This window comes from Syngnathus acus, chromosome 23 (assembly GCF_901709675.1).
Source record: "Syngnathus acus chromosome 23, fSynAcu1.2, whole genome shotgun sequence".
Taxonomy (NCBI): Eukaryota; Metazoa; Chordata; class Actinopteri; order Syngnathiformes; family Syngnathidae; genus Syngnathus; species Syngnathus acus.
Genome location: NC_051107.1, coordinates 3,567,092 through 3,590,087, shown reverse-complemented (window position 1 = coordinate 3,590,087; position 22,996 = coordinate 3,567,092). Strand labels below are relative to the sequence as shown.

At 43.5% G+C, this 22,996-nt stretch overlaps 1 protein-coding gene across 3 annotated transcripts; it reads right to left on the bottom strand.

Annotated features, from left to right (window-relative positions):
* Positions 1-5,029: 5,029 nt before the first annotated feature.
* ano2b (anoctamin 2b) lies at positions 5,030-22,994 on the bottom strand. Of its 3 annotated transcripts, XM_037242573.1 has the most exons (25): positions 20,936-22,994; positions 19,688-19,860; positions 18,804-18,836; positions 16,825-17,199; positions 14,680-14,778; positions 14,442-14,584; positions 14,237-14,291; positions 14,118-14,169; positions 13,146-13,201; positions 12,970-13,082; positions 12,771-12,905; positions 12,546-12,706; positions 12,398-12,480; positions 12,247-12,339; positions 10,394-10,468; positions 10,118-10,319; positions 9,940-10,051; positions 9,817-9,874; positions 9,648-9,748; positions 9,437-9,576; positions 9,208-9,360; positions 8,869-8,921; positions 8,165-8,343; positions 7,656-7,761; positions 5,030-7,065 (listed from the first exon to the last, which is right to left on the bottom strand). In XM_037242573.1, the coding sequence occupies exons 1-25, from the start codon at positions 20,970-20,972 to the stop codon at positions 6,709-6,711; spliced, it is 3,144 nt and encodes a 1,047-aa protein (XP_037098468.1). In that variant the 5' UTR covers positions 20,973-22,994; the 3' UTR covers positions 5,030-6,708. The 3 variants fall into 3 exon arrangements, with proteins under 3 accessions (XP_037098468.1, XP_037098469.1, XP_037098470.1); XM_037242574.1 differs by lacking the exon at positions 18,804-18,836; XM_037242575.1 differs by lacking the exon at positions 20,936-22,994 and having other exon boundaries at positions 18,804-19,023; positions 19,688-19,807.
* Between the last annotated feature and the right edge of the window lie 2 nt (positions 22,995-22,996).

Sequence of the window (22,996 nt, the reverse complement as noted above, 5' to 3'; positions counted from 1 at the left end):
CGTCTAGGGGGGTCTTACAAAGGGGCAAAGCTGATTTAAGGAGATGCGCGTATACTATGCCGAGGTGGGATTCAATTCCGTAATCTCCTATTCTGAGAGGATCCTATCATTTGCCAGGCTTAAGCGAGGAGATCAGCAACGCCTTCTGATCAAATGTCTGCGTAGATGTTACGGAAATTAGCGCTTAGCAATTAGCATCCTGACGAAATAAAAAGGATGAGAATCAGTTTTCACAATGCTACAAGAATAAATCTGCGACTCATGGCAGAAGCCATTGTTTTGGTCCCTTGGCCCATGATTCAAACATGTGTTATTATTGTGGTTTTAAAATTTGCCATGTCAAAATGATGAATGACTGTTCTTATTTTGATTTTGTACAACTTTAGGGGGGATTTGTGGTTGTACTTTGTCAGAAGCCATTGAGCATCCTTTCCTTAAACCACGTGCAGATCAATTTCACGCGACGCTAATGTTGCGCTAATTTTCATCTTGGGCTGAGGTGCGACCAAACGAGCTTTTGCAAAGACATTTTCGATGTTCTCCTAACCTGTTAAAACAAACCCGCGGGTAGCCAAATAAGCCTTTTCGCCCGGATGAAGCGGACCTTGGTGCGAGAGTATTAACTTACATCCTTGCTTGCTCGACAAGCGAGAAGAGATTACTAAAGTCTTTCGGCATCGGGTGGCTGCGCTCTGACAGACGCGAGTGCAAGAAATGTCTCGCTGAGGTTTTTAAAGTGTTGAGGCGAGAAGAGGTTTGTGTTTCTTGGACCTTGGCCATGTGTTAAAAGACGGAAGACTAACAGTAATATTATAATCGGAGGTGTTAAATCAAATCTAATCAGAGCCACCGGTTACGCTTGTCGACAGTACGTTTCGGTGCCAAGAACGTTTCAACAGCTTTCAGGTCATTTGGTGTCGCTGAATCTGAAAATGTCAGTTACTTTCGAAACAGCGATTTGGGAGATATTCCATCGTTTGCTGAAAGAAAAGTAATAGAAATAGATACATTTCGACTTCAGTATTGCCATTTAGCTGCGGCTCGACTGCTATCTGTTAGCCGCTAACAAGGCAGTTTTACGACGCAAAATATATAAGCCATAAAATTCTTGAAGGGACAATTTATGTTGTTTATGAATTACCATTTTCTGCTTCTAATCATCGCAGAGAGTTTCCATCTGCGCGAGAACACGATCATCTGCTCCATCTCGCATACTTGAGACTTTGTGGATTACGAAGCGCTTTAGAAGGCCGGGAGCCGATGCCTCCCTCGGCATCAGACATTCCGCATATCGGCTTTGAAAGGAGCCCCTTGAATACCATCTTTTTTAAACTGCTCGGAATAAAAGTCCTAATATGGTCCTCGGGGAGGCCAACCATCAGTGTCTTGCCAAAAATAGGCCCTTTCACATAGTTGTCTGGATGTATGCCGGCCCGACGGGTCAAATGGAGATCTCGGGCCGAGGATACGACCGTAAAAGTAGCATATGCAGCTTTCGACGTTTTTATAAGTAGCTATCAAAGCAGAGAGTGAGCATCCAAGCAAAATGTGACGCTATCGAACGGCGAAGTGCGTCTGGCAGGTCTTCAACAAATGTTTGATAGGGTGGGGAAAGGGTTGTCGTTATGCGGGCCCACGTTTAATTAGGTGACAATGGAAGGCCTGTGCAGGCGGCGGAGGGCGAGACCGTCCCGGTGCTAGCACAAACACATCGGGGGATAGCGGGAAAGAGGGGGGGGGGGGCGGAAACGAGAAGGTGCTTTGCGCACCAGATGACTTGCAGATGTGAGGGCGGCGTGAACATCTGGAGCTCAACGCGCCGTCGACCACCCAGTAGGATGGATGCGTGGACATAGAACATGGTTCAAAAAATAAAAATAGGGACTGACAAAATTATTCATTCATTGATTTATTTATTTCCCTCAAAAAAACATTTGTTTTGGTAATGTCTGCAAGGGGTGGCCTTTGGAATCCAATAACATTCAGTTTGTTTTTACGAGGATCTTCACTACGTGTTTTAAGTTTACGAGATTTTTCATCCTCTGGTGACATTTCATTTGTCTGAGTCAAACTTTTTTTTTTTTTTTTTTTTTAATGCGGCACAGGGGTGTACGATGGCCTCGTAATCACAGCACAACCATTCCCACAACTGTGACATAATATTATTTTAGCCCTTTGCCGAAGTGGTGTCATAACCCACTGACTCGAAATAATACCTCATCTGAAGTTTTCTCACAAGTCAGGTAACACAGTTTTGGTCATATTTAGACCTTTCGAAGAATAGATTCTTATTTTAGGGATTTTTAAGCGTCAGTTAATCAAGCGAAACTTCATTTCGATTGGACGGAATTTTGTCAATAACAGTAAAATAATTTCCATGTTATGTTATGCAGCGAAAGCGCTTGGAGGTCAGTTGTTCCCTGCGCCAAAACAGAAATGATGAATGATGTCATCATTTGGGGGCTTTGGGACCCCCAAGGTCACCCCAGTTTCGATGCGGTTGTGCTCGTGTGAACCCATCACCGCACGCACATGTTTGTATTTTTTTTTTTTTTTTTTGCTTACAATGTGTGGTTTCATTGATATTCCAATTTTTATTAAACATAGATGAGCCGAGGTGAGAAATGATCGAGAGGCTTTGTAAACATTTTCGGGGGTTACTTAAAAACATCTCGGAAACATATTTTATAAAGAGAGAGACATTTTAGACAAAAGTAAGAGGAAGTTAGCACATACCTTCGCAGCTATCGACGTCGGCGTGTCTCGTCGAAATCTTTTTGTAACATCCTGTATGGAAGAAGAAACATATTGGGAAAAAATATAACAAAACACAAACACATTGTGACAAGGACGCGTGGACAAAAAAGGGTGGCAATCTCGTCAATTTTTGACTGCCATGACCTGTTGTAAAATTCAGTTGTATTTGGTTAATCCTACTCTCGTGGCAAGACGGTCAGATGGAGTCAGCGTAACCAATCAGCCGATTAGCTGACTTAGTTTTAAACGCTGTGTAACTAATTTCGGCAATGAACCTTCGTGTGATTAAGCTGTTGAATAATCAACTTAATGGAAACAATGGGAGGACAAATCCAGTTAAGGCAGGAATTGATGAGGTTTCCTTGAGTGCTCCAATCCACGAATGAGCATTGACGTCAGCGTAAATCACGACCACTTCGCCATTCAGGAAGTCGTGTTGCGTTCCGAGCAATGATGCGACAGATGGACATCCTCATGCGCATGGAATGCACACACACACACACACACTCACCAAACAGCTGTGGGTGCCTTGGGTAGCAGCCACATTAAGAGTGTGTGAGGTCAACAAGAGACGTGGGTTGTTGTTGTCGGTGCGCGCACACGCACCGTTCGCAATCGCGCCTCGCACGCCTTCCATACGCTTGTGTGTAAAAGTGACAGAACTCAGACACAAACAGTAGCAAAGATCTGATTTTTGCACTCGAAAACTGGAGCCAGGAACTCGACAGTTGCTGCACTATTCACGATTTATTTACTGCCTGATTCAGACTTTCTTACAAATTGCTCTTAAAATGGCTTCTGAAACAAAGACAATACAAAATCAGGATGCTGCCAAGAGGGAAGCACGCCTATAATATTTAATAATATCCCTCACAAGAAAGGCAGGAGAATCATGTGGACTGTCCTAGCCAATCAGCAAAGAACAATGGAAATTGTGTAAATCTATTTTTTTTACCTCTTTATTATCTGTTTTCCGTTTAAATAGCGCCCCTAGTCTTCAGATTTAGCACATAAGTGAAATGCTACTGTTTACTATAATTTGTGACTACTCAATCTGAAAAGTCATATTAGTATCAAGGTAGGCGTAGATAATTGGAACAAGAAATAAGCAGTTTAAGTAGCACCAGCCAAAAAAAAAAAAACTTACGCAAGAGTAGGATATTTAAGGCAAGCATCCGCATGTAAATAACCTCAAAGGTCTTTTTTTCCTGTCACATCAGTCAACTCTTGCCAAGCTCTTGGCTTCAACATCACTCAAAGGAGTTCTTTTGCTTACATTAAGAGGCACTTCTTGTTATTCTCCTCCTCTCCTGCCAATTCCATCCCATTTACAGGGGGTAATTGTAACATTACCTTCTACAAATGGATTGACACAGTCATCTTTTGTCTAATCTTGACCAAGCTTGTTGCTGTTGTAACTTTTAAACAAGGTATTGTGTTCTCTCGAGTTCTTTCGAAGCATCACGCACGCAATCACTGATTAATGTTCCGGTGCTTTTGAAAAAATTGTATGGTATATTATCTTTCCCTTTTAGTGAGAAGCGAAACAGATCTGGAATGGCGCTTACCTGACTGATCTGTTTCCAGTTGGTTGAGCTTGAAGTTTTCCAGGTTGCCTTCATTCTGTCCTTGAAAAGTGTCAAATCAAAAAAGAAGAAAAGTATATCACATCTCATACTATCTATTTACTTTACTCTAATGCTGGTGATAAATATACAAATATAATCAAAAGGTCTCTGGTTTCACGTTCCTGTTATACCAAAAGGCAGCGGAAACGAATGATAGCAAAAGTATAAGCAATGGGGCAAAAATATGAATAGTAATTATTCAACTACAAATGCAGCAACACACTTGTACATAAATAATTATTAGTATGAGTATTAATTACATGGTCGTATTTTCCTCACTTGTGTTAATAGTACGTTCGGGGTTTACAAAATGGCGACCGTTTACCCAAACAGTTTTTCTTACACATTACAAGTACAAGCGGTGGAATTTCTCTCAAAAAACCGGTCTTGTTAACTTGTCTAAAATGTCATTTTACAAATAATAAAAGTAATAATCTGTTTTTTATATACCTGCTGATAAATGTAAGGGACTCATCGTTGACAGCATCACATGAAGACGTTTCCGCACGCAGGTGTGACCAATCAGACCTGTCAATCAATAAAACAGGAAATGATGTCAGTGGTGCGTTCAGGAAAATTAGGAGTTCTTGTAACTCAGTATGGCAGCCAGAACCTGGTAGCTTATTCAGAGAAATTTCAATCCACACGATATGCCAGATTTTATTCGATATTTACAAACTCTTAATGCATTATTAAGTGGATGATCCGAGATGTAAAAACTTTTTTTGTCAAGTTTACACAGGTGAAAGGCTACCTGCACGTATAAACAGGCAAACGTGGAATGGAAAAAATGGTAAAAGTATGTTAAATAAAATAAAAAAACATGTCACAATAATCTTCGCATTCAGCCTGCTTAATTCTTGAATTGTCTATTTTTTGTGAGGATCACAACGGTATTACATGAGTCGTCATTGTGCCTTTAAAAATGACAAATAAAATACAATCAATAAAAGAACAAAAAAAAGGGAAAAACAATTCATTACCTTTTTTTTAGGAACAGTTAGCCCCTATATCAAATTTACCAACAAACAATAACAAAACGTACTTAAAAAAATGTATGAAAAGGGTTGCCACGGGTACATATGTTTACATCCTTTCATTTTTATTCTCTCCATTTTAACCGTCCTCCATTTAATACTTTTATTTGGACTTCACATTACAGAAAGGCAGAAGAGATATAGAAAAAAAAAGAACATAATAAGACAGTGTTCAAATTATTTTTGTAAGACATCCAACAATTATGTATTTCATGTATGTAGTCTTAAGAATGTACCACGGTCACAATTTGCTCGTTTTAAGTCAATCTAAAATACATAAATAATGTAACAGTCTGCTGCTGGATAGTACGTGAGCACACAGATGTTGTCATGGCAAAAACAAAGAGCATGTACAAGGCCTCTGAAAACACAAATGACATTTTGCAGCATGTTATGACAGCAGCTATGACTTAACACTGTAATCAGCAAAAGTAAATGCTCGGTTACTTCCAAAATCGGAAAACAGTTGACTTGAATGTGAGTTTCTCTGTGCGTGGATTCAAATGAGTCTGACTGTGCTCAGTTTCAGTGCTGCAACAAATAAGATTGTTTTTCTAAAACAGGAAGTACATTACATCATGGCATGTATCTAATAGTGTCAAACATGGAGGGCTGCGAATGTACCCGAGGAATAATTACTGGCAATGGAAAAACAAGAATCGAGAAAAAACTTGAAACGTTCAATGTAAACAGAGAATGGAAACAATTAGCATTTTCAGGAAACGAGCTTTCGCTAACAATACGTACAGTAAGTCTATCGAATCTGATGTTCTGTCTGCTACGAGTTGAAAATAAATATCTACAAAGAGCATCATTAAGCACGTGAAGCAGAAATATTCCAAAAATGTACCGAGAAACGATTTCCATCCATTCATTTATCGAGGAAAAAAAAAAAGAACAGGACTACATTCCAGTAGGAGTCCGTTTGTTGTCCCTGAAGGTACAATCGACACTTTGGGGCTATTTGAAGCATTTGAGCTTCCCAACCCTGGAGCCTGAAAAGTACAATTATATTTGTATTTATGTAACCACTGTTCAATTCTGAATTAATCTATTTGTGTAATCTACGATCTCTTTTAGAATGCTATTCAGCCAATAACGATATTATTGCTTGTCTACGCAATGAAGCGGGAGGCTCCATTTTGAAGTAAAAAAAAAAAAAAAAGTGATCAGGTGAACGGTCAGCAGGAAGGACAAAACCACATTTGAAGTGATCTTTCACGCCAGGACATCAAAATGGCATTTACAGGAAGGCATCACCCAAACATGACATTCTTGTTGAGATGTCACACAGCTGTGTGTCTGGAATTTTCGTTTCTGGGTGACGGGGGGACCTTCCTGGTGTATAAGCCGAAACTGGCCGCCCTGCACCTCGCCCTGGGCCCTCCGTCGTCGTCATCTGGCGCCTGAGTCGGACACTGGGGCAGCGTGTTGTAGCGCCCCGGGAGGGGGAGGACATGGTCGGCCGGAGGGACGGGAGCGTCCTTGGCGAAGAGGCTCTGGATGAGCTGAAATTTGTCCTTCTCCTCTCGTAGGAAGAGGTCCACCAGCAGCTTCTTCTCCCGCTTCAGCTGCTCCACGATGGTTTTGGGAATGTCCGGGATCACCCAGGCTACCACCAGGCTGAGGAACATCACCAGGTTCTACAGGAGGCCACCAAAAAAATAATCTATGCAGCAGACTTGGAAACAAAGTTAAATAAAACTGAACTCTAGTCAACAAATATACCGTATTCGATTTAAAAATAAAATTTCAAGCGCTGGAAAACGAGTTTCAACATTTAATTCGGTAATGCAGTTACAGACCACTAGGGGGAGCCCTCACATTACATTTGAGATTTACTCCGCATGAGTTATGCACAAATAGGGAAGGTTCTCATTATCAAATCAACTTAACTCACTGAGACATCTTGAATGTTTCCCATCACGGGTATTTTGTGCTTAAAATAAATTGCGAGTGACTCACACGCGTCTGCTGGGTTTAATTAAGTACACCTTAACACTGTAATGAGATCCAGGTTAAGAACATTTTTCCATTGACGGTGTGAACTTCAAAATATCTTACTAGTATCATCTCAGGCAGTATTGGCAATTCTGTTGAGTGATCACTCACAATGAGAAGTCATTAGTTCAGCATAGCAGCTTGACTTCATTTTCGCGTCGTCATGTTTTTTTTCCCCCTTTGTTTGTTTTCCCCAAAAACAATCCAGACATTTCGATGCGTGGGCTCCTACCTGAAAGAGTATGACGAAGGCTAACCTCGCCGCCAGGACGCACCAGTACTGTTTGGAGAAGTGATACGCATCTGGAGACCAAGGGGGTTCCCTGTAGTCCTTATACCTGAGGGGAGGGGGGGGACAATTTGAAAATATGCATTTCTGTTTCTTACTAACTTCCAAGGACAACTGAGTTGAATTATCTCATCTGCAAAATGACCGATTTCCTTTCAGCTATCCGGACAAAGAAACAAAGTGTCTAAGGCGTTTGACATGGAGCCTTGAGGCGTCACTGGCAACACTCGGACCCTTATCGGGGGTCTTAATGGCCAATTTCACGGCGCCGTGCATCATGCTTGAGACACGCCCTGGCACAAAGACTGGCATTCTTTTGCCGTCATGATTTGTTATGTCATAAGGGTCAACTGTCAGAATCCGTGTGCCCTTTGGCTCTGGAGCGATTATGAGATAGTGGCATCATTTGTGGCCCCATCTCGTCGTCACTTCACAAGAGTCTTTGTTTTTACCTGCAGACGGAGACATCGGCGTGGTCGGAATTGTGCGGCGCCGTGCCGGGTTTAAAGTTGGACACGTTGAAGTAGGAGAGCGTGTGGTCGATGAAGCCGTGCATGGTCCCCGACTGGCTGTACATGTACTGGTAGACGAGGCGAGGGATGAAGTCCGACGTGAAGGATATCACAAAAGCCTCCAGAGAGTGAAAAGATCACAAAATTATGGACAATTGGTTCCAGAACGATTTTTTTTTTCCCGGAATTGTCGAGAAACATTATTCTAAATGTGGAACAAAGAAACAATTGTTTTTCCGCTTTCACTTATTAACAACCGGTCCGATGGGATTTTCCTCTGGTTGGAAGATATTTAAAAAGAAGATAATCGATTTCAGTGAGGCCAGTTCCCCCTCGTCGCTCGTGACAGGGGAATTCATTTCTCAATCGATCAGATGGCAGCTCGCTCAAGGCTTGAGTAGGATTATGAGTTCTAAATGCAAGTCACTTCCAGGCGTGACCAGAACCCGCCGGTTGTTTGCATTGACACTCCAGAAATCTCCTTTTACAATCATAATGAGCTTGTCTAATGTCAGCTGACATCTATTAATGAAGAAATAAGGGATATGATGTTGCCACGGTAACAAGAGGGACGCTAACCAGCATAGCATGAAAAATAAATTTAAAAAATGCATTGTTAAATAAGACATATTTCCTTTACTTACATTTATTATGACTGAGAATTTTCCCATGCCACTTAGTATGTTGTACCAAATACCTAAAAAGAGAAAATCAGTTAAAGGAAAAAAATCAATGGAGGTTGCTTTAATTAAAGTGAACTGTAGACTTCATTTAATGTAGCGCAGATATTCTTAATGCGATACCACGAGTGGTATGTGGGCTCCCTCTAGTGGTAGATGAAGAAAATACCTGGCTAAAACTAAGTAATTTCAACATTTTGGAGTGTCACATGACATTATTTGAATAAATATTCATTTGTGAGGATTTGTAAAGTTGCAAGATCACTGGTCATTTAAAACAAACGATGCGTAAATCGATTTTACCGATGTCTTTGGCGCGGGCAGCGACCGGCCGGCGGAGCTCAGTCACAAACTTCTTGGCGTCCAGTCGGATTTCGATGACGTTGTTCAGCAGGGCGAAAAGGGGAGCGAGAGGGAAGGAGGCCACGAACAGCGAGACAAAGCCAAACTGGATAACTGTGGGAGAAAAAAATTTGAAATAAAGTCATTTGGGTTAGCTTGACCTACCAATCCCGGCTCGTGGTGTGCTCACTCATTTCCATGTATTCAGGCGTGAGGCCCTCAAAGGGAGCGAGGGCGTAGTCCAGGTTCCACTGCTGAGGAGGTTTCTCATCTTCCTCCTTCTTCTCGACTCCTTTATCCTTCAGCGTACGCACTAGCTTCTTCAACTTCCTGCCGGGATGGAAAGCGGAAAATGTACACGACCTGTATGCGATTCAAAGTAAGCGCTTCGACGTACGTACGGGATGCCGATCTCAAAGATGTTATTTTGGATGAGCTGCTTCCCGAGCATGATGATGCTGAGCTGAATGCACAACTCGATCAGGCAACCCCCCGGTGCACACTGAAGGAAACACACTTTTAGGTGTGAACTCTCCATCGGGTTGATTGACGTCAAAGATCCACGCTCACCTCTTCCATTCGATAATCATTAAAGACATACACGTAACTTCCCGGTCGACCGGCAAACCTAAAGCACGCTGGGAGTTAATGCAATTATGGGTGGATGTGATATTCGGGAAAGCAGCAACGTACCGTCCCTTGAAGAACGCCACGTAAAAAATGGGCGCGTACGCATTCATGAACTTCAGCAAAAAGGCTTTAAGGATGAGACGCTCCTCAAAGTTGGTCTCCGTTTTGGGGATTTCTGCAAAACAGCAAATTAAGAGTTCAGGATATCTACAGCTATTTTCATTTTCGCCGGGAGCCTTACCAAGCTCTGTCAACCACACCGCCACAGCACCATAGATTTCATCCAGGATGAGAATAACCACCAAATTGATGATGACCGCCGTGGCCGTCACCGTCACGCGCACATTGGACTTTGTCTCCGGGTCGGGGCTCATGGCCATCAGCGCCGACACTGTGATGCGGTAGATGATGACCCCGAAAACGGCCGAAAAGGTCAAACCGAACTAAGGGCAGGGATAGAAACGCGGTCATCAGCTCTGAGTTCACACATGGACTAAATCAAAACAATTGGACTCACCATGAAAAGAATGGAGGAAACATTGATGCAATATCCAGGAAGGCGGTCTTTCCAGGTTAACTTCTCGATAGCAATCTAACGGGAAAGATAAAGGTCACGTTTACTACTTTGGGAGCGTTTGAAGACATTCTCTGGCTCCCTCTAGTGGACGTATTGAATTAATGCAGTTTTTTGCATAAATCGGCATCCGCATTTCATTCGTCCCGTGGAATGAAAGTGTGAGGAGAGAGATGCGTGTCACCATAGTGACGGTCACTAATCTTACCTCTGGCTTCCTGCCCAGCATGCATCACTCCCACTTCGCCGCCCTCCCGCTGTTTCTCACCATCCCTCGATTTTTTTTTTTTTTTTAAATCTGTCTTTTGTCCTTTCCTGTTTCTTTTTAAACATTCAATCAGACCCTGCACTGAGAAGCCAGATCAGTGTACAGAATTTATTTGATGTTATTGAAAATGCACCAAATTTGTGTTGGATCAAATTATACATAATTAGATTCCAATCTGGCAAAAAAAAAAAAAAATGACTCACTGCTGCTTCGTTATAATAGTCGATTTATGTCATCCTGATCGGCTTTCATGTGTAAAAACGTGTAAATTGAGCGGAACGCTGATGAAGGAAACGACAGAAACTTTTGGCACGTCGTCTGAATGTTGACAAACGGAACATAAAGGGCAAGAATAATTTCCCCGGATAGTACCGGCCAGTTGGAACGACATTCGAAAGATCTCGGATGAATACTGACACAACTGGGTCATGTTATATAAAGCGGCCGCTCTATTTGCTTTTATTAGTGCGCAGACCTTGAAGACACTGTCGGGTTCGGCATTGAGCCAGTCAGGCGGGTCAACAGGAGGGACAGCTGTTCATGCTCACATGCAAAATTAGCTTAAAAAGCTCTAAACTGGAGAAAAATGTGCTAAATCAATCAAATAAAATGACTTCAATTCATATCAAATTAAGAAAATCGCGAAGAAACTTCAATCATGGAACACGGTAAACAAAAATGTGCACAAATGAAAATAAACTACCATTAATCTAAATATTTAATTTGTCAATCTGTTCCTCCCCAATGCTAGTCCCAAAAAAAAAAAAATCAATAACTCCAGGCTATATTGCCACAAGTGGCATGCTGGCTCCCTCTTGTGGTGCACGAAAGAATAACTGCCTAAGCGCAGTTCAGTTGTATTTAATTTACTTGGGTACAATTTTGTATTATTTTCACATTTTGATAATATAATTACTATTATTATTATGACAGGAAATGGATGGCTGTATTATTATTATATGGATTATTATTATTATCCAATACCTGCGAGCGCAATAGCCAGAAGATGGAACAGGAAGAGAAGAACAGATAGGCCACCGTGTGCAGGAAAGGAAATGAAAGGAGGGGCAGGGAGGTGTAGGGGGGTCTTTTTTTGGGGGGGGGGTTACCGGTGGTCCTGCAGATAGGGCAGACAGCAGTTTTCTCCTCCATCTGTCCTTCCCTGTCACTGTCCCATCTTCCTGCTTGACAGGCTGCAGGACGGAGGGATACGTCTCACACAAACACACACACACACACACACACACAAAGACAGACTCACTGATGGCGGGAACACATGGGACATTTTTGGCTCGTGTCGTTTCAGTTTCCAGGACAAGGTGTTGAGCGGCGCATTACCATAGAAATGTATTCATGTGGATGTGACAGAAGGACGTAACCCGTATGTGGGCCAACGGGGAAATGGAGTGACCCAATTCAGAGACAATCTAGATCATTCTCTGATATTATTAAGAGAAGCGCAAAGCAGTTCAAAGAATTTGCTTGTGTTGTACCTAATGAACTGTCCCCGTTGAATTCATCCCACTACCTGATTCTTTTTCTTCTTCTTCTTCTTCTTGTTTTTCTGCTTCCGTTGCCTCTTCTGGAGGAGGATGGTTTCGTATTTTGGTCTCGGGTGTTCCTGGAGGGGAAGGAAGATTTATCGGGTCATCCGGACGGCGCGTTTGTTGCGTCGCTACCTCGTCATCCTCGATGCCGGTCAGATCCCAGCTGAAGCTTAAACTGATCTGGCGACGCTTCCAGTGCTCCAGGAACAACACGGCTACGTAGGTGGAATTATGCAAATTAATTTTTTTTTTTTGGGGTCTAATTTGATGAGACGCTCACCCCACAGTGACATGAAGATGGCGAAGAAGACGGTGGCGGGGTTGTCGAACAGGTGCGAGGCTCTGGCCGTGCCGCAGGCCGTGCTCAGCTGCCAGAAATCGCAGGCTCCGTCGCACAGGGGACACATGGTGAAATTGAAACGCTCGTCACACATCTCCAAGCTGGCGGGAGAAACCAGAAGAGTAAGCAAATACGTAAACGGCCAATTCGCGGCGATGTACTCACCTGGGTATGTTTGTGTCCACCGTCGCTACCCCGTAGCCAAAAACGATAATTCCCACGATGGAGGCTGGCACGAGAAGCTGAGTGTAGACGCCGAGCCAGGCGAAATAGAGGCCGATCTTCTCTCCAAAGTACTTCCTGTAAATATTAAAAAACAGATTGGTGATGCAAATCATGGAAGAAAATGATGTCATCTGCTTACCTGACCAAATCAATGGGCTGGTATTTGTAGAAGGCCGAGTATCGGGCCCACTCTTCGTGGAGAATCTGCCGGTCGTTCCTCTCCTCGGGATGTCCCGTGGCGTTGTAATCTCCCTGCGAAATGAAACAAAAATCAGCAGACGGGTCGGGTCGTGATGAAGTGGAGCCAAAACTTACATCGTGAAGAGGGAAGGCAGAGTCGTAGACGCCCTTCGCTATCAATGTCGTGATACCTGTGGGAGAGTAATGTCGATCCAGGTCAAAGGTGAAAAAGGTAAGCAGAGCTGCCGTGTGTTTTGTCGTATGCACAGCCGGGGTTATTTAGTGTCAGGCCTATTTAGTCCATTCCAGGGGGGGGGAAGAAATGACCTGACCTGCGGACAGCGGCACACAGGAGGACAAACCGACAGGTCCTCTTTCATCAAAGTGACAAGGGAAGGACTGCGGCGTGATGAGCTGGGCTATTAATGAACCTAAGACTCACTCTTGAGGCTTTGCGTGACCCACTTGTCGGGGTGGACGGGATGCAACAAGAGGCTGTGGGGAAGGGTGGGGGGGGGGTGATTTCTGTGTGTTTCGGTGGCAAAATGTTTCAAGCAAGATCTGAGGGCAAAGAGGAAATTAGGTCAAGGCGATACATTTTTTTTGGGGGGTCTCCAACTTGCGCAATATCCTCCGGCGACACCTTCTGCCACGATGGGAAAGCCAAAGCACACCACTGCTACTTGAGTACCGTATTTTCCGGACTATAAGGCGCACCTAAAAACCTAAAATTTTCTCAAAAGCCGACTGCGCCTTATAGTCCGGTGCGCCTTACATATGGACCAAATTCCTAAATTTAAACTGTCCCGAAGCATTGTGTCATGAAATCAATCATAAGTGGCCCGCTGAAGACTATGAATCATGAATCAAAAAGACTATTATTTTGTGATTATAAAGTAATTTGTTGCGTCTGAAGTCGAAATAAAAAAAAAAATCTGACATGATGCATTAATGGTGCGCCTTATAGTCCGGCGCGCCTTATATAAGGACAACGTTTTAAAATGGGCCATTCATTGAAGGTGCGCCTTATAGCCCGGTGCGCCTTATAGTCCGGAAAATACGGTATTTGGCATTATCGCCGTAGAAAAACAAAGTATGGTTCCTTACCAATGGTTTGACAGCTTCGTACGCAAACAGTCCTCCTCAAGATTTCGTACACCTAAACACAACACGCACTGGATTAACATTGAATTCTCACGAGGAACTTGATGCGGCGTAACACTTACGATGCGCCCCCTGGTGGCGTTGTCAAAGAAGGAGTCTTTCGATGTGATGTTGTACCTGACAACCACCACGCATGAATCGTTTCTATCTATGCCAACGACATATACTGCAGGACAATTCGATATGCTTCCACTAGATGGCAGCAATTAAAATTATCCAATCATATAACACTATAGTAGAAGTGTGTGTGTGTGGTTTTGGTCTCACAGGTGGAGCTTGTCCCGGGAGAAGCAGTGGGTGAGGAACTTGGTGGGTCCGTGGTCCTGAGGGGGCACTTTGGGCTGGAAAAGCTGTTTCAGCTTCCTCCACACGCTACTGCTTAACGCACTTTCCTCTTTAATGTCGTAGCGCTGATGGACACATTGGACCATGTGTTACAGAAACCCGCACAGCTTATCAAAACCACCAAGTTCAGAAGTGAATGTATGTATGGAACTCAGCATACCGTCTTGGTTGGGACTTTAATTTTGAGAAACTCCGCCTCCCTGCACAGCACCGGCCAGGGTGCGTGGAGGCGGGTGAAGCTCAGACCATGAGCCTTCACCTAAAAAACAAATCATAGTCAAGTCGTATGAAATAATTACTGACATGCACCGGTTAAATTCATTCTGGGACTTTCAAATCATCAGTTCCCATTGAAATGAATGAGAAGGTCATTAATCCGTTCCTGGCTACTTTGTCTGATATGCATCTTGGCCACCAGGTGGCAGAATAATACACAGATGCAGACTTAAATAAAGAGGACTTTCAAGTGTCTCACTGAGCCGCAGTTAAAAAAAAAAAATCACAACATAGATTTGTTAGCTTATCTATGTTGTTGTGCTTTAGCATTCAGCAGTTTATGTTGGGTTGAGAATAAACTTTAATTGGGCCGGCGACAAGAATTGCTCATTCCATCTTCCAAATGGCTGCTTGAGGACACTCAAGATGCTGTTCCGTTTTAAATTTTGACATAACAGTCCATTATCCAACCTATTTTAAATGTCATCCCTGCCGGCGTAAGCAATTCCGTCCACGTCCCTAATCACACATTAACTTTGGCGAGAATTTGCATTTTCAACACTCCTTGCACGGTGCAGCCTGTTCCTGGCACATAATTTGGCCCTTTTGTCCAACATCATCACGTCCTGAAAAACACTGCATGCTAAATAACGTCCCGCTCTGCCGATGATGACTCACCCGTCCCTCGACGGAATAATGGAGCATTTGCAAGCTCGCAAATAAGTAATGCGTTCGGGATGGAGTACGTGACTGATTTGTGAATATCAAAGTGAGCCATATTGTTTGCCGCTCCGATGCAGGTAACGTTACACTTCTCGGACCTTGATCGTGATAGAAACGATAGAAACCCGATTCCCTTTCTCGACTTGGACGCCCCCGAGATCTTTCAGCCCACCCTCGTCTTTATGACTGTACCTGGCGGGGCGACGCTTTCAGCGACTTGATTGACAGGCCGCCTCATTCAACTGCCACTCTCGCTGCTCTTGTGTTTCATTATCTTCCTACCCGCTACCCCTCTCGATACACCCGTCAAAAAAAAAAAACTAAAGTGGACAACTTAATTTGATTTCAGTATCTAATTTAATACTAAAAGATCATCACGTTCACCTTCTCCTGCCCTCTTTCTCTCCTTCCCTCGCTTTGTGTCAAAAAGCAGCAGATATAAATACTTTTGAGTCTGGAGAAGGTTAATTAGTAGAGGGATTTCCAATTAGCTCTTTATCTCAGTAGGGGGGGGAATTAGGACGAGGGGGGGGGCTCATATAGGAGAGGGTGATCATTTGGGCGCCAGCATGTCGCTGAGAGAGAGGCGGGAGTCAAGGAAACGTCGACTGTGAAAATGACTGAGGCGCAGTAGGTGTGAGGAGCTCAACATATAAAAAAAATCGAGATGTTGAATATTTTAAAGTTGCGAAAAGAACGACGCCTGTGCTTCACACTGTTGTCACTGTTTGTTAGCATTTAGCCTCCATGCTAATACCTTGATATAACATATTCATTTGTGAAACGCTGGCAACAAAAGTGAGCACCAAAATTGGATCCAGGCTTATCGTGACTGGCGCCCTACTTTCGTGGGCCTACACTGCGGGGGTGTTTCCCGATGCAGGCTCCTCCCACCATCTGGAATGTTTGGATTCTCTCGCTGATAGTAGCTGCAGTCATCATTTACAGTGCTTCGCCTTGCACGTCATACTACTACTCTACTATTACTATGCACATTGTTCTCTCATGCCTCCCCCTCATCCGCGCTCTCTTTGGCAATCGGAGGCAGATGGTTTTCCCGGCTCGATTTTTTTTTTTCACCATTTTTTTGGGGGACTTTCATCACTGTTGGCAAACCGCTACAATTCTTAGAATAATAATGACATTAGGATTATTCACGAGCCTCTAAATATCGAATGATTCATGTTTGTGAGCAGCAGTGTTGCCATGGTTACCATGAAAATTGTTACAAGTTACTTTAATAGTTACTTTCAGCTGTTAAAGTGAATGAGTTAGCAAAAATGTTTCATTGGAAGCCCTTTTTTTATTATTAATAAAACACATTATCATTATTATTATTTCTATTTATTATTTTCATCAGACTCACCTCTTTGTCTCTTTCGATCTCCAAGCCGGCCTCCAGCAGATTGGCCTCGAACTCTTGTCTGATCAGATGCATCTCGTGGTCGGCGGGCTCGGCCGCTTCGTTGGCTTCTCCGCTGTCCAGCTCCATGAACACCTCGCCGACGCTCACGGCCTCCCCACCCACCACGCCGCCCCCGCCTTTGCCGTCCGAGCCCTGTGGGAAGTTGCCGTTGGAGACGATGGAGAGTCGGTCGTGGGAAACCGAGGTGCTGGCGGGGGAGCGGACGGAGGCGTGTCTTCGCTGGTGGAACACCAGGACGTAGTCGACTTTCCGTCGGCCGTCCGAGAAGCGGAGGCCCTCGCCGTTGTCTTGGGGGCTTGACGAAGAACTGACAACCTGCAGAAGAGAAGCCAAAAGACAACATGTCAAACGTCTACAATATTCCAATCATTAGTTTGCTAGGATTAACCTAGACAATAAATAGACGGAACGAAATCGTGTAAACGATCGTCACTTGAAACAAATTCCGAGTGTGGTTGTTTTGTATCAATTACAGTAGCCGATTTTGCCCCCCCCCCCCCTCCCCCAAATGAAAACCAAAGCTTACGTAACCCTTTTGAATGAACTTGAGCACGGACGGCTACGAGCGCACAAAGTGGCTATTGGCAGGTTCTCAAAAACATTGAAGTGAGAATTTTTTTTCGCGGCAGAGTGGGCAGTCGCGTGGCCTTTGCCACTTGGATTCTTTATTTAGACGGATTGTTTGGAAGGAGACGGAACATTGAGGACACAAGAGGGAAGGCTCGATAGGCCGCCGAGCATGCTGGGAGATTTTAGTGCTGATTTCATTTCTTTAAAAATGGATGTTTTGTATTTCTCTTGTGAGAATTTAGAATGATTAGCGGGATAATTATTCATTTTTGTACTCCAACGAGCTGAGCAACCCCCATTGAATAGCTTTGTGAGAAATAAAGGAAAGCGCATATTTGCTGGATTTTGTCGGCAGGTGGTCAGAAGAGTAAAACAAACAACTGTGGCCAACGGGGACACATTGACAGGCGGAGTGAGGACCAGAAAGACAATAAAAAGAGAGCAACGCCACAGCACAAAGACTCCCCTGCACAATACAGCCGCTCTAAAGTATGAGTGAGGTATGCACATTCTCTCTCACGCGTGGCCTTTTTTTTTTTTTTTTTTTCCCCAAACGTCAGTTAGGTGTCCAAAAGAATGGGGGAGCCTTTTTATTTTTTTAGGGATTGTTTAGTACACAGACCCGTGGTGTTTCCCTTGGATACCATCCAAACGCGGTCACGTGCCGTGTTGGGTCCCCTGGTGGATTAGCGGCAACGTTAGGAAAAAGCGTTACAAATATTTGCTGCCTACGTGGGTGGAAGGAACGCCTCCGCATATTATGTGAGGTGTATTCAAAAGCACAAAAGGAAGAAAACAAGAAGAAAAGAAGATTAGCATAAAAAATACTCTTTGTGGGGGTGAAGGAGCAGGGTTCCCTGACTCAGTAAATTGTCATTCTTCGCAGAGGATAAAGAATATATACCTGCGAGTGTTATATTGTCTATCTATATTGAGGTTTGTGTTCAAATATCCATTCTATACCACCCCAGAGATGCTATGTGTTAGCCTTTCTAAGGAGTTTCCCATTATGTGTTAGCGTCAAGCTAGCAGCATTTAGGAAAAAGTGATTGCTTTGGTTGTTTAAATTGAATTGGACGTGACATTAAATTAAAGCCCGAGCGATATTGAGGCTAAAGCCGATATTTGAACGAATAAAATGATAATTTATCAATTGGCTAATTTATTCATAAAAATATACAATGAATAAGTTAACGTCTGGGAGAATGTTTTGCTTGTTTTACAATAGCTTTCCATCATCTCCTTATAATAGATTACCAATAGTAAAAAGCAGGTTACTAGCACACACATAAGAGCTCATCGCTAAAAGCGTAGGAGCAGATCTAAAACTAAAAAGCTGCTGTACTCACTGGGATCTTGTCATCAGTCTGCATGCTGTGACGCTTCAAACACAATCAGACAAGTTGAGGGAGACGATGAGTAAAAGTTGGCAAAAAGGCAGCCGAATTCATCCCCGCCGCCTCCTCCTCCATCCCTCCAAAAACGACACTACAGGTCACGCCGCGTAGTCCGCCGTGCCGTTGCAACAGGTTTCATGGTGCCAAATCCTACAGGAGCTTCGGCTCAGATCTAAAGGGAAGCGCGTAGCGGGAGCATGATCCGCACACGAGAGCAGGCATCCATCTAGCGAGTGTGTGATGAGTGTCTGAGAGTGTGTGTGTGTGTGTGTGTGTGTGTGTGTGTGTGCGCGGGCTGCGTGCGCAGCGCCGGCGCGTTTGGCACTGTGTGCTTTGTTTTAAAAAAAAAAAAAGGGGAGGGGGGGGAGAAAAAGGCAATCTGTAAAGTGAGTGCACTTAGCAGCCACTTCATTAGGTACACCTGCCCCAAGCCAATTCAAGAGCTGCAGTAACTATAAATGTATTTTGGCGCAAGTGCATTGCAGCATACTGAGAGTTCCGTTCGGATATTTGGGATCTCATCGGGGCACCCTGAACTGATACACGCAGAGACGAACAACCATCTGCACTCACACCTACGGGTAATTTGGAGTGCTCAATGTTTTTGGGATGTGGGAGGAAATCGGAGAAAAGCCACACAGGCGGGGAGAACACGCAAACTCTACACAGGGAGGGCCGGAATCAAACCTCGGAACTGTGGATGTTGGAAATGTTAATGCAGCTCTTGTATTGATTAAAAAAACAAAATCGTCTGGAATGTAACTATGTTGAGATTCGAGGAGGAGTTTCACTTAATTACAAAGTGCTTTGACGCCCTCCAGTCATCACTTAGTCACCTTAAGTAGGCTTTGAGCTTCTTCATTGTCAGGTTCTGCTTCCAGGATGCTGTAGGACACGAGTTCCAGGCCCACATCCCTGGTCAGGTGGTACAAGGTGTCGCTGTGGATGGACGAGGACTCGCTGAGAGCCGTGGCCACCGACGTGAAGCCTCGTCCGTTCCCTCGTGACTCTGCGACCAAAAAAAAAAGGAAGATATTGTATTTTAAGCACTGATGTGCACAATGTACAGTTGACTCTGAAAATAATTCCCACTAGGGACAAAAGACTGAACTGAAAGTGGAGCATCTTGGATGATTCAGCTGTATTGATTCAAATGTACATTATCGTCTCACGAATTGTCCTGTCCAACATTCTTCTCATCCTGGAAAAAGCAAATAAGCGTATTTATGTGCTTCAAATACACAAAAATAAATTCATCATTCAGTTCATGTTAACATCTCGTTCCAAAAGCTTGAACGAGATTCCGAGTCTAGTTATGAAAGCTCTTTTGGTGGATATAAAAAGTCTACACACCCCCTGTTCGAATGGCAGCTTTTAGTGAAATAATGAGCCAAAGATAACATTGAAATATTTTCAAGAGGGGAAGTAAACAACTTGGATGACAGGGTTGCGATAGTGTGCACACCCTGCTGTATAAATGTATTTGTAGGCTCTCTAGTATTTCTATTTATGACAAGACTCTGTCGCTCAGCCAAAAGCGCTTCTAGAAAAGAGTTGCTCTCTTTTATGTCCATCTAATAGCCTTTCTTTTAATAATAAGGTTACGTACGACGAGTGGTTATTTAGGGAGACAGCCATCTGTAGCCATAGTAACAAACCCGGGCATCTTACTGTGCTCTCATTTCAGTACCTTGGACAGCTCACTCTTTAGCGTCGCTTGAGTCGTCCATTCTGCACTTCAATGTACGGGAAATGCGAATTAGAAGGTCAAGATGACTTTTTTACAGTCTTGTACGGCTCATTTGGCATGTGGTAGTCAGCCTGGGGTTATGCTGGAGAAGGAGGTCTCGCAACTGGAGGGTCGCCAGTTTGAAATACCCGAGGACGGGCTTAGAGAATATCCCTCGTGCGTATGTTTATGACTCGGGATATGTGTCAAGAGGGATATTTAGCAGCACATGATCTAATGCTTATGCTTTTACGCAATCAGATTTGACGATTACATAGTTGGAGATGCATTAATCTTTTTTTCCCCCTCTATCTGCATATAGCGGTAGCTTGGTGGTTGCTAATGTGACACTCACCTGTCCAGGTAGAGGAGGGCGATCGGCGGGAAGTCATCTTCCGTCCACTCAGTAAATCAGTCGGGCATGTTGTGGCCAGCAGGTGAGAGGAAACCCAGCAAACTCAGCAGTGCAATCCTTAGATCAGTGGAAGATTAGCTCGGCCGGGATTAGACTCCAACTGGCCTAGTGGGACGGACGGGGGCGTGGGACAACCACCAGGCTGATTGGGTATTTGGAATTACAACCATGCAGAGACAAGCAAAGATTATTGGGGCCTCGTGTGCATTAATTACTTGGCCTTCTGTTGATGTGCACAAACACAAAAGGATTAGTCCAAAGGTGCAAATGAAACATGATGCATGAAACAAATCAAAACGTACTGTCAATCACAAAATATCCAAAGATGTTGTTGCAAATTCATCCATAGAAAGAAAAGAAGGGGATCCAACATTGAACCTTGAGGGACTCCAATTGCAGAATATTCATTGATTTACTTGTGAGTGAAGGCACATTGTTACTATATTGATGATATATTTATTTCCCCATTTTATCTCAGCCTAGTTATTTGAGCATCCAATCGCATGCACCCAGACATTCTGTCAGTAAGGGTATCTGATGTGGTACCAGCACACAGATAGACCCATACACACACCTCCATGTTCAATATCCAATTACAGCTGGTTCTGATATGTTCAGGGCATTACATTTTAATTATTAACGGCTATAAGTAGTAATTGACAGCTGTGAAAAGGTCAAGCTTGGACATCTCCAAAGATTCCCGAAGACAATTTTGTTCATTAATACATGTATGGAACTTATTGCCTAAGATGCGTTTGGTTTTATTTATAGTGCTATCAAATCATAGTTGCGAATAAAAAAAAAAAAAGTATTTTGGCAAACTCTGATGAGAAGCGAGTGGGTGTGTTTTAATTAGATTTGACTGACAGTTCCCACGGCAACATACAGCAGGAAAGCACCCCCTGCTTGTCTAAAAATATTCCACAAAAACAAGACCAATGCTTATGTCAGAAGCTGATTGAGAAAATAGAATTCTGAGGCCTGTCAAGAAAGGCGACCTACTAAGAAAGATGAAAAATAATTCATCACGTCAGCCTTTCATATGGTAAATTATAGTTGCAGTTCATAACGACAACGCTAGATGGCAGTAGATCGTAGCTCCAGAGACGCGCTTGAGTTTTGCGTCAAATTCCCTCATCGCAAATGAGTACAACGCTGCAATAATCCGTCAAAAATACGACTGTACTCGTTATGACAATTATATACATCCGCCGTGTAAATTTCACACAAGCAATCCGCAAATTCAAAGAAACGTACATCTCATTGAACATAAATAGAAGTGCATCACACCCACGGGTCATCACCATTGAAGTCAAGAATATTATATGTTCATTTCCATGCATTTCTTTTACAAACCACAAGACAAGTACGAATATGGACGATAGTTTGAAATTAATTTGTGCTGCAAAGTCATTCGAAACTGACATTGTCGCATTGGCGCGCACGCACACACAAATTCCCTTGCTGTGTGATCTGGTTCACAATTTCCTGGAAAGGAACCAGATAGATTAGAAGACCTCGCACTACTTTGCTCCCTGAAACTCGCACATTTAGACCATTTCAGAAGATATACTATACAAGGATGTGCTGTTCCTAATATTGTGACCATGATATTGGATTTGTGCCATTACCATGAGTCTTGAAATCACAAATGAAGAACAACAAAGTGTTTTTTTTTTTTGCATTTCCATTCACAGTTGTCTGCGTTCAGCGAATCGCTTCAGCCTCCACACAAGTCACGAAGGCGTGCTAAAAAGCTTTAAGGAGCCATAAAGAGCTGAGGAGGCTTTTTTTTTTTCTTTTTCCTGTACTGACAAATCCATTTGCAGTTCAAAGCCAGAGTGAGAAGAAAACAAGAAGAAAGGGCGTCAGGCTTGTCCACCTGCACCCACTCATCGGCTGAAACAATAATGTCAATGATTAAGATGGAAAGAGATGGCAGAAATGATGACAGGGAGGAAGAAGAGATGAGAGGGATGCAAGTAGGATGCTTGACAGGCC

Bases quoted from the DNA above. Each gene is read 5' to 3' on its own strand.
- ano2b (XM_037242573.1), bottom strand. From the start codon at position 20,972: ATGACTTCCCGCCGATCGCCCTCCTCTACCTGGACAG. The intron at 12,906-12,969 runs GTAAGCAGATGA...TAATATTTACAG, and splicing joins CAGCCCATTGATTTGGTCAG to GAAGTACTTTGGAGAGAAGA. The intron at 12,340-12,397 runs GTAGCGACGCAA...CTTCCCCTCCAG, and splicing joins CCGGCATCGAGGATGACGAG to GAACACCCGAGACCAAAATA.